The sequence below is a fragment of the Podarcis pityusensis genome (assembly GCF_964106645.2).
Source record: "Podarcis pityusensis genome assembly, chromosome: 7".
NCBI lineage: Eukaryota > Metazoa > Chordata > Lepidosauria > Squamata > Lacertidae > Podarcis > Podarcis pityusensis.
The window spans coordinates 88,803,186-88,815,243 of record NC_138031.1 but is presented as its reverse complement, the minus strand read 5'-3'; the positions used below and the strand labels follow the sequence as shown (position 1 = coordinate 88,815,243).

At 39.7% G+C, this 12,058-nt stretch overlaps 1 protein-coding gene across 9 annotated transcripts in view; it reads left to right on the top strand.

Annotated features, from left to right (window-relative positions):
• RALGAPA2 (Ral GTPase activating protein catalytic subunit alpha 2) overlaps window positions 1-12,058 on the top strand; it is a 203,734-nt gene that overhangs the window by 76,472 nt on the left and 115,204 nt on the right. For all 9 annotated transcript variants that reach the window (XR_013989159.1, XM_081015117.1, XM_081015123.1 and 6 more), the window contains 2 exons: window positions 425-523; window positions 2,206-2,361. Coding sequence is in view for 8 of the 9 variants with exons in the window: in XM_081015117.1 (XP_080871243.1) it covers window positions 425-523; window positions 2,206-2,361 (255 nt within the window). In the remaining variant the exon portion in view is untranslated. The remainder of the gene's footprint in view (window positions 1-424; window positions 524-2,205; window positions 2,362-12,058) is intronic.

Here is a 12,058-nt window from a genome sequence, read left to right as displayed (position 1 = left end):
ATCAGAAACTGAGATTAGCAAGCTCATGATTCAGTGTGCTGTGTAACCCAGGGCAGCCCCACTATATACCTCAGGAGGTAAGAACATAAGAAGAGCCCTAGTGAATGAGACTCGAGGCTTGTCTAGCCCATCATTCTGTTCTCACAGGGGTCAACCAAATACTAGGGGCATCCTGCAAGGCAGCCTGATAACCTATTGGGACTTTCCAAAGGAAAGGAGAAGCATTACAACAGCCGCTTTAGTTCCCAAACTTCATGCATCACAGATTATTAATGAGAAAAGGGCCTTCTTTAGTTTGGGATTTTCCAAAACAATCAGAAAAGAGTGAGATCCTATCTGAAGAGGTTAAGAAGGAAAAACTATTCACTTTAGCTCATCAAGATTGTGTATGTCTTACTATTTATTTATTTATTTATTTATTTAGATAAGGGACAATCTTGCTATCAGTCTGGATAACCAATCCACTCCCTCTCCTCCTACTTTAATTCCTCCACTCAGAATATTTGCATCGTGGTTGTTCAAGGTAAGTTTTTCATGCACCTTGGTCTGGACCAATCTCATTTGTATCCTGCTTTTGTTTACCTTCAGTCTTATATTTCTAAACTCCCAAATTGCTTCTTAAACATGGAGGAAGGAATGCCTTACTATGTTAATTTTGTAGCTACCTCTAATGTTGGGATGCGGATGGCGCTGTGGGTTAAACCACAGAGCCTAGGACTTGCCGATCAGAAGGTCGGCAGTTCGAAGGCCTGCGACAGGGTGAGCTCCCCTTGCTCGGTCCCTGCCAACCTAGCAGTTTGAAAGCACGTCAAAGTGCAACTAGATAAATAGGTACCGCTCCAGCAGGAAGGTAAATGGGGTTTCCGTGTGCTACTCTGGTTCGCCAGAAGCGGCTTAGTCATGCTGATCACATGACCCGGAAGCTGTACGCTGGCTCCCTCGGCCAATAAAGCGAGATGAGCGCCGCAACTCCAGAGTCAGTCACGACTGGACCTAATGGTCAGGGGTCCCTTTAGCCTTTACCTTACCTTTAATGTACATGTAGCTATACAGTGGTACCTCGGGTTACATACGCTTCAGGTTACAGACTCCACTAACCCAGAAATAGTACCTTGGGTTAAGAACTTTGCTTCAGGATGAGAACAGAAATCACGTGGTAGCTTAAAATGGTACTTCAGGTTAAGAACAGTTTCAGGTTAAGAACGGACCTCTAGAACGAATTAAGTATGTAACCAGAAGTACCAGTGTACTGACTATACAAATCTAAACATAACATCAACATAAGCCTTTAAAATTCTTTTGTTTCTGAATGTATGTTGAAACTTTTTTTTATATATTCATTAGTTTGGATTTGACCTAAATACAAAAAGTTCACGAGGGCTGCGATTTCAGTGACAGAAGCCTACATGTGACCACTACTCTGTATTAAGGATTTTTGAGTAAACTTCAGGAGTGCACATCGCTCTATTCACATTATGGAGAAAGAGGAGACTGTTGCCTTGTGCCCTGTTTGAATGATGCCTGAAGTCCTGTAATGAAAGCAGAGTCAGCATCTACAGTAATTTAGTGAATTCTGTGCAACCAGCCTGTGATGTGCAAATTAATTGGTTAATTGGGATGTAAATAAGAATATATTGTTGCACTTAAGCTTTAATCTACTATTTTTATAATAAAGTGTGCTGTTCTGTCCTCAACTTCCCTTCCTTAGTGTTGGTATTTTATTTATAATGCAAAACATTAATTATCAAACCTAATAATGGATTATATGCATTTGTGCTGTTCTCTTCATGGAAAGTTCTTTGATTCAGAGAGGCTTCTATGGATGGAAGGGCAGGTGCCATTTTTGCTGATTCTCTCTCTCCACTGCAGCCACACACTCCTATGTTTTTCCAAAGGGTCCCTCATTCCTTTAGAACAGTCTTCCCGGAGCTGCAGTGGAGGAGGAATATCTGAAAATTGCAACCCTCACCTTCTATTAGCTGAGGCCTTTGCTGGATCAAAGCTATTTTGTTTGTGGGTGAGAAATGTTGACGTTAAGTTCCATAAAAGTTCCAAATCATAGAAAATGTAACTTAAAATGTGCTCTTTATCATCTTGAGAAGGATGTCTTGAACAGTTGTCTTCGTTTCATATATTGTAATACAATACTCATGTTCTGATTATTTAGAAGCTGTCTTATTCACAAAACATACTCTTTTATTTTAGGCTACGACCTTATCAGATGAATATAAGGAAGGGAAGCTTCAAGCCTACAAACTGATATGTGCTATGATGGCTAGACGCCAAGATTTTGTGCCAAATCCTGACTACCTGGTGCACTTTTATCTTGTCATGCATATTGGATTAACTAGTAAAGATCAGGTACAAATACTATATTTCTAGTTCTGAAAACTGAACTGCATTAATTTAACATGCTTTCGAAGGTTTGGATCCCGAGCCACAGTGTGGTTTGAGACCCTGTGGAAGAACCCCTGGTAGGATTTACCAGTTCTTCCCTTCCCCTCCAACCTACTCCCCCTTTTCTGGAGGTTCCCCCAGCCCACCACAGTATGATGGTGTGATGCAGCAAAGAGCTGCAGGGGGAATCTATGCTAGTTGTTTTGTTTTGTTTTGCTGGCACTGTGTATGGGACATTCCTACTGGTGCATGGGGAATTGAGATCCAAGCCACTATCTCTTTGGTTACTAATGAAAACTGAATGATTTGGAGATTTCCATCAAAAATGGCTTCTGGGTGTCTCTATTTCATGCAGGTCCTGCAATCTGTCCATTCATTATGTGAAAATTCAGTTATCTGAACATAAAGAATTCTGCCCAAACCTCACTATACACACTGCAGATTCAGATAGCCAAACAGCCAGAGTTTGCCCCCTCCCTCCCTCCCTCCCTCCCTCCCATCGTTCCTTATTTGTTTGCGGTTTGTTGGTCAGTGGCAACCATTTTCTCATTCTTTCATATATATGAGAGAGGAAGTGGAAAGAGAGATGGGACAAATCAGTTTTTTTCTTTGTCTTTCTTTTGCCGGTTGGCTAAAGCCATTTTAGGAACAAACCATGATGGGGGAAGGGGAAAAGATCACAAATTAGAATTGTTCCCATAGGAAATAATTGAAATTGTCAGCTCATTATGCAATCACCCGCCTTACAGATGATTTCCTGGGAACACATTGTGTTCGGTGAGTGGGACCTGTGTGTATAGCCATTATTTCACTTTTATTTAGTTCCTGGTGTGAGGTAGGTGCTACACAGCACTTTTAAATGGCAATATTTATGCTCAGGAGGCTTCTCAAGCAAGTAAGACAAGGTGAAGGAAAAAATTAGAGCTTGGAAATAAGTATATCATGTTAGGTAGAAGAGGTTTAATTGTGTAGAAAAGATAAGGCTGCAGAACTTCAAGGAAAGCTGTAGGGGAAAAATGAGTTAACAAGATTTGAAGGTGGCATATTGGACAGAGAAAGTGAATCAGTTTCAGGTTTGCCAATGGTAAAGCAGGAAGTGAAAGTAAAGAAAAGAGGACCAAGAGTAAAGGAGCTCTACAGAGCACAAAAAAGGAAGAGTTTAAAGAGAGATTTGAGAGTTCTACATCAAAATAGAGAGGAGAAGCCAACCAATCAAAAGCAAGGTAGATTAAGACACAAACTGATTCTACTTAAGAAAAGTACTATAGAAAAAGGTATTCCCACTAATTTCAATAGGTAATAGATTACAAAAATCTTCAGTAGTGCAAATTTTAAGTTATAAACCATATCAGTATTGTTCCACATTGCCACTGCCTTTTTAAAAAAAATCTCTTTTATACCTCTTGGTGGCAGTCTTGGCTTCAAGTTTTCCAGTTGGTAGCTATGGGATTCTAAGAGCCCATTGCGTTTTTGCTTTTCAATGGTAAAAACTCAACAGTGTCCAATGCATATATACTTGCTGTATTTTTATCTAAATTGGCTAACCTGTGGCCCTCTAGATGTTGCTCACCTACAACTTCCAGCAACCCTGGCCAGCATGACCAGTGGTTAGAGATGATGGGAGTTGTAGCACAACATCTGGAGGGACAGATGTTAGCCACCTCTGATCTAAATGCTGCATCAACTGAGCAGCTTCAACAAGCCTGTAGGACTCTCCAGGGTCCTCCCCGCTTACGTGCATTTCACTGATGTGTGCGGAGGCCCAGAACATAATCCCTGTGTAAGTGGGGAGTCTCCTGTACATACAAGTAGAAAACATGAAGAAAAACATTTTTAGAAAAAGACCAGCACCGACTTAGGAGCTCCCAAGACTTAAGGAATATTGAGGGCATAAATAAAAGAAAACTATACTGAAACTAATCTCTTTCAGGGACAGGAGACTCCTGGGTTCACACTGAATGCCAAAGATAGGAACTGTTGTCTTGGTTGGTATTGATTCTGCTTTGGCATGACAAATGTGCTGCCTAAGCTAAATTCTTGGATTTCTCCATTGTTTTCTATGGGCAACTCTTGCTTCTGCCCTGTGGGAGGGGACGTGCTTCTGTAGGGGAAAATGTTTAGCATACCGTGCGTCTTTATAGGTTGTAAGTCTGTGGGCATGAACTAGCTTGTTTTTCTTGATATTATGCAAGATGTTCTAGAAAGCTTTTCAGTGGCAGGGTAAAAAGATTGTAAATAAACACAATTGTTTAGAAAGCATATGCGGGCTTCTTATTTACATGGGACAGAGAAATTTTCAATGGAATTGCTTCTGAAAAAGGAAGGGTTAAACCTTTCCACTTTGTGCACTCCTCATGCTAACCAGAACCCTATAGCTGCAAGCCTTCAGAGTGCCATGTTTTCCTTTGCACCTCCTCAAACTGCCCCCTCCCCTAGTCCTCAACAGCACTATAAGGCTCCTGTCCCAGGCTAGCTGGAGCTCTCCTAGCGAATGGGGATAGACTGCAACATTGCATGTCCCACTTGTTCTCTCCACTGCTGAGCTTAGTTAACTGAATTATTAAATCTTTAAAAGGCAAATAAATCCTTAAAATATACTGTTGTGAATAATTTTGGTTTATCTTCTGACCTATAGGTCATAGAAACCTTCTGACCTATAGGTCAGAAGATATAGGTCTCTGATATAGGTCTCTATAGGTCTCTGATATCTCTTAGTAATTGCAAAATATTTCCTGAAACATGTTGATATTTGCTGTAACTTGCTTATCTTCTTTTTTTTAAGAATTTTTTTTATTAACCGACCAATCACATCAAATCAAACCAAATTACATAAATTCCAAATTACACAGCCGAATTTTAAATTTTTGTTGGGGGTACCCATATTTCAAGTTCCGAAGGGATCCAATCAACTTCTTACTTCTTACTGCTGTTTTAATGTCCACAAATCTAACCTTATGATGTTCACAGTACTATCCAGTCCTTTCTTATTATTTTTCCACATCTCTTGTTGTTATTTTCATATATTTTTCCTTTCTCTTTGTGACCTCTGATAGTCTCCGCAAGCTGGTTAGAACAGTTTGTAATCCTACGTGGGTATTATTATTTTTTATCCAGTAGCCATATCCAGACGTTTTCCATATAACATCACTTCCATACATCAAAACAGTCTTAGCATCATTAATCTTCACCAATCTGCCTCCTTTCTCAAAACCTCTGAGGAGATTCACTAGGAATGCAGTCTGAAAACAAGTCCATTCTTCCTCCCGGCTATAAATCCTTTGGCAAGATGGCGACTCCGAATTAATTGCTGCGCCATTCCCAAAAGCTCTTATTGCTTCTCGATCTCCATAAAGCATACTTTTGGTTAAAGTTTATCTCCACACAGACCTTAATCATCCTGCTTGGGTCAGTTCAACCGACGGTTCTAATGAGGAGGGGTTCTTGTAAATCACATAGAAGGAAAGTGTACCTTGCTTATCTTCAACCTTGCACACCAACCTTAAACACATCAACCATAAGACTACATAAGACCGCCCCCATTCCAACCCCCATTCTGCCTACTTTCTGCCCACTTCTGGGTCCAGAAGGTCCCGCACGCCAGCGTTCGTGTGTCAGTTGGACGCACGCAAACTAAATTAATTCTTAAAATTAGGACCAGAACCACTATAATACTTCCCTCAATTCCCATTTCATGGAGCTGGTCCAGCATGATGCCATGGTCCATGGGGTCAAAAGCTGCAGAGAGACTGAGCAGCAGGAGCCAACCCGCTTGCCCTATCAAAACAAACTGTGTCATCTAAGAATGCTTACAGCTGCCCCACTGCAACTCTACTCCACCTTGCACAAGAAGCAGATATTTGTGACTGGTCTATAGTTACTCTAGTCCAACGAGTCCAGTGCTGGTGTCTTTAGGGGTGGGCACACCACTGCCACTTTCAAGGCAGCAGGCATCACCCCTGTTATGCAGTAAAGTGTTAACCACACTCTGGACCCAACCAGGCAACCCCTCTCTGATAGGTTTAATAAACCAGGCAGGGCAGGAGTCAAGAGGGCACAGAGTCAACTGTATAGCCGCAAGTACCTTGTCCACATCAGCTGATTGCATGAACTGAAACTAACTCCACAACAAACACATCACCAGCTATGACATTGGGTACTTCAGGGTCATTTCATAATTCATAAAAATTTTAATGGATAACAGAGTTTACCAGTAAAATAGTAAAATGTTATCCTCTAAACCTACCAAGACATAAATTATAATTAAGTATTCTAGGGCAATGATTGTAATGGTAAATACATCCTATAAGTACAAAAGTAGGAGCTACTCCATGCTCATTCTTCGCTACTTAATTCATCATAATAGCACTATAAACAACCTTCCCTCGAATGTGTTTCCACACTAGACAGATTCAAGAGTTTCCATTTAAACTTTTTATCCACCATAGCTAGAAGCCTGCTTCTCAGGCTGGACGTCTGCGCCCCTGTCCTGATAAGTGTCCCTCGCCTACCAGGAGGGCCAGAATTTACAGTTCCATCCCACTTCCCACGCATTTCTTACTAGAATCGCTCCCTCACTCATTTCCCCACACATGATGCCCCAAAAGGACAGCAACCAAAAAGCCATGTCCATTTTCTGTTGCCATCCTTGTAGCAACTCAGTTAAATACTGCTCCCTTTCATTCTGCTAATCTGAAGATGGTAAAATGTGATCTCGTCTTGAACAACAAAAGATACCCTCCAATGTGATCCAAGTTTCTACATTGCAGTAAATATGAGATGACTGTGAACACCATCCTACTTTGTGCCTTTAGTAAATTTTCTATATGGTGTGTGGGGTGAATTTAGCAAAATAATTTTCATCTATATGAATAATTTTTGGCAGTTTGTATACTTGTTGATATGTAAAAACAACAACAACCCAACACCCTATTGTTTTACTTTATTTGTTTATTTAATACCCACCCTTCACCACAAGGTCCAAGAACATTATTTTAAATGTGGTATAAACAGTTTTGTTGTAAAATCATTTATCATTTTGTATTAGAATAATTTTAAATGGTGATCAGTATATGCTGGTTATGTGTGTGAGTAGTGTGTAGTTGTAATAGCTATTTAATACCTTGTTGCATTCATTTTTATTCCCAACCCGTGTACACTGAGGTAGTTTATGACGTAATCTTGACATACCAAATTACTTTGGAGGAGTCATTTGGTTTGTGCTCCATAATTCTGTCCAGTGGTAACCTGGTGCTGGTGAATTGCATGTAAGGGCTTTCTGACCTTTTTTTTTTCCTTCTTTTTTTTTTGCCAATGCGGATGATATGGAGGCTTGTGATGCTTGGGAAGAATTCATAGCTGATTTTCTTTTTCTTTCTGCCATTTCTTCATTTACTCTAGCAACAAGCTTTATAGTTAGGAGAATATTCCTATGCAGTCATTGTAGTATTTGCGTTCTGTTTGAGAAATCATATGCACTCTTGATCAGATCTAGGACTTTGGGAATTTAAACTGCCAAATTCTGACACCTTGACATCCATGTTATGCAAATAGCACTTTTCCATATATCCATGTAATGCATTGTTTAATTACAATTTGCAAAAAAAAAGTCAAAGGTGTTTATGTAGTTCAAAATATTTTTATGTATTTGTTTGTAAGGCTCAAGGAAAGAATTGAATCACTTACAGGGTTTAAAATGACATAAATTCTGCAGTGGAAGACTTTCATGTTGGCCTCCTTAGAATTTGCTCCTAACACTGCAGCCTCATGTAATTTACGGCTTGTAATCTATACAAGCAAGTTAAGTTAAATGCAGAGGAAATAGCAAATTTTACTTTATAAACCTAAAATGCCCAACAATGGAGACAGTGTACAGAAAATAGCTAGATTTATTATACAAACTGAGATATGTCAGATAATTTGTCCCACATAATATTTGTTCTTGATAAACCTTTTATCTATATGTTTGGAAGATCTTAACTGGTTTCTTGGGTGTATCATATTTAGCAGACTGATTTGCTAGCCATTTTAAATGTTGACGTTGCTTCGCTACCATGTCTATCATAGAGGGTTTTTAAAATACTTAAGAACGGCAACAAACAGTTTATGAACTGTGTAGCCTGATCTGAAGTTGAGAAAGTAGAGTGTAGTTCTAAAAATCCCACCACAGCTGCCACTTAATTTAAATGTCTCATTCCCTTTTTATAAGGAAAATATGCTAAGCTCTTCAATGACTGAAATTTTGTCCTTTTCTACATAATTAAGGGCAGGAATTAATCTGCAAAAATGCCAGCTTGTTCATGGTGAGGAGCAACTCAGAGTCTTTCTGAGGACAGATGGTAGGTTATCAAGTTACATATATACATGGCAATAGGTTGAACAAGAATAGGAAAGGGGTACTTTTATAACTGACCTTTCTGTGAACTTGAATCAAGTGAGAGAATATTTTTAACTGATCTTGCAATATTTTATTTTAATCAGTACTTTGTTTGCAGTATTTATAGAGATTTAAAGAATTTGTCCATTTTATTTTGACATAAACAGGAGATCCTTCCTCCCACTTATGACACTACAGAGCATCGTTCTGAATGGCACTGGTTCTTTCTGCCCTTTTCCATAACAACATCTACACTAAATTATACTGCAATTATATAAACAATAGAAATGCTTCCAGACAAATCTCTCATTTTACATTTTCATTTCAGGTAATTGTTGAATAATTTGGAACCATAATGAACCAAAATTATTTTACACATTTATAGATCAATTATGAAAGAGGAAAGGGGGGACCTGTACAAATTGTAAATCAATTTCTATTGCCATCGCTATGTGCCTTTCTTACTGCTTGTGGTTTTCTAGTTACTGTGTACCTAGCATTCAGTTAAAATGATTGATTTACTAGGCTCTAAGCTTCAAAATGCTGTTTGCTTTTATAGAATTGCATTTTGAAGGAAACAACCTAGTGTATTTGAACTATCTGAGTGTGTGTGTGTGGCAAAATCGCTTAAGCATAAAACAGATGCTCATGTTGCTGCTTTCCTGTGAGGCAAAATCTTTCCATAATTGCCAGTTCACCACATTTTTTCATAAAATGCATATTTGTAATCATTAAATATTTGAAATGTTCAGCAGAAAGAAGTTGGTTTGGTTACCTTGACTCAGTCTTAGTCCATGACGTAAATTTGAGCCACAAAGGCTTATCTTTGAGAAAGTCCCCATGAAGGCTTATTTGTGGGTCATATATGCCTTTGACACTTGGAAATGATTAGAACAAACTTTTGAATAATTAGTCAAAGTGATCCAAAAGAGAATGGTGTATAACTTCCAACCAGGACTAGACTAAAGCTTGCTAAACTCAGGGTAGGTTTGCACAACTGGCTTTATCCCTCAGAAAGGTCATATTTGCAGACATCTTGTGACTATTGATCTAAGTCAGTGGTTTTCAACCAGTATGCCGTGGCACCCTGGGTTGCCTTGAATGATGATCAGGGGAGTTGCGGACAACACTGGCCTCTGTCCTTTCCTTTCCTTTCCTTCCCTCCCTCCTCTGATGCCCTCTCATGTCTCTGCCTTTCAAGAGCTTGCACAGCTGTCTATTGCAGTAACCCTGGCTATAAGCTCCGCAGGCAAATGGTGCCTCTGGGAGGCACCTCTCTTTGGGGCGCGGGGGGGCAGCTCAGAGACCAGGGACAGCAGCAGCAGCTGCCCAGAGAAGTCCCAAAAACAGGGGAGAGGAGAGGAAGTTGAGGGAGCACAAGGGAAGATGTTCGAAAATGGGGGAGAGGCTGCCAGCTCTGCAGGCGACATAGCTGGGCTCCTGAGCCCCACAGGGTTCCACAGAAAGAATGCAGTTGATTAAGGGAACCATGGACTCAAAAAGGTTGAAAATCTTTAATCTTAAGTGGAAATGGGTGAATCCAAATCTTCCCACTATCTGTGAATGCCATAACGTACAAATTCAGTAAATCTAATTCTTAAATAATTACTTTCTTTTCATTGGTCTGCAAAAGCAGTGTGCACTGAATGCTTCCTGCAAGCCTATAATGTAATTGCGCTCACAATGAGTAAATGGCAAATTCACTTTGTGGTTGGATGTTGCAGCTTTAATTTCTTGGTTTACAGAATTTGAAAATGCATTCAGCTTGATCTGACTTTACTCCTGAGTGCATTTGATGCACTTAATATCCACATGGTATTTTAATAAGTGGGGAAAGGATGTTAGAAATCCTCAGACCTTGTTCTGAGTCCTGGGTCACAACCTGTGTCCTGGGTTATAAAATGTAAAATTGCAAGTTTCTCTATACAAAAATAATTCCCTGCAGTGAGATGCTGAGTAGAACTGCCTCCAACTACAGAGACACCTGATCCCAGACTGATGGGAACTGAACTCCTAGCCACACGGGAGACACAAATCAGCCCTGATTCAACTGAATATCAGAACACCATATCATATTCTGTCAAGGAACACTGCAGGCTGGGACAATAAGAAGGGAGGCCTAGACCTAAACAATTATTTATGCCAATTTGACTGTTTAGCCCTGCAGGAAACCTGGCATTTAAAAAGTCCCGTACTAGAGGGATTCAGTACCTTTCATGAACCAGCATTCAAAATCAATCCTAATGGTCACTATCAAGCAGGCCTGACTATATATATATATATATATATATATATATATATAACCTCATTTGCCCCCAAATTGAAATATCCAGCTCCATGGCCTCCTTTAGCCCAATCTTTGCTACTCAGTCCATCCACTCTAACATTTTATTAATTAACGCTTACTTTCCGCCATGTAGAAATAGGAAGGAACTGACAAGCCAATGGTCTCGTCTTTCCAATTGAATGAATGAATGAATGAATCTTTATTTGCGTCAGCCATTGGCCATAGCAATAAAACAATAAAACGATATACAAAGAATAGAAATAAAAAGTCAATTATATAAAATACATTTTAGGGTTTTGAATCAATAGTCAAATAGTGGATCCTATTCTGATTGCCCCAGCTAAAAACCTTGCAACCTTTGTTGTCACCTGCTCATCTTGATCTGCCAAGAGAAAGGACACTGTGGCAGTGGTTGGGCGACCCGGAATGGACAATAAAAGAGGGGTGATAATCTCATTCCTCAAGTCTTAATCAAGAGTGCAAGCCAGAAGGGCATGTGCCCCTGATTTGGTACTGCCATCTCCACAGGGACATAAGCGTTTTTTGTGTGGAATCTGTTAGAATCGTCTCTCAAGTAAAGCCAAGGGCAATACATTCAATCTTGTGAGAGTAAAAGTGTGCCTATATTTTAGAATTGCTAGGTTATGCAGATAGGGTGCCAGAGAGTCGAAACAGGAAGGTGGAAAATAGTTATACCATGGGCAAAATTTCCTTATTGTGGCCAAGTTGTTCTGATGCTCGATATCGTTTAGGCGCTGACAAATTAGACTTTGCTTTACTAAAACCCAAAGTGAGTAGCTGTTGTGGTGATAAACCACAAGAGTGAAGTTTTTGTTATATGTTATTACTGTTAACCAGAGGAATATTGCTTTACCTGAATACATGCCTATATTGATTTTTCCTGGTATCAGAGACTGGTATAACTTGAGTCAAGAATCTGGCATACATAGAGTTGCTGATTAAAGGAATTTTCTCTTGACAGATTAATTGGTGACCCTGTC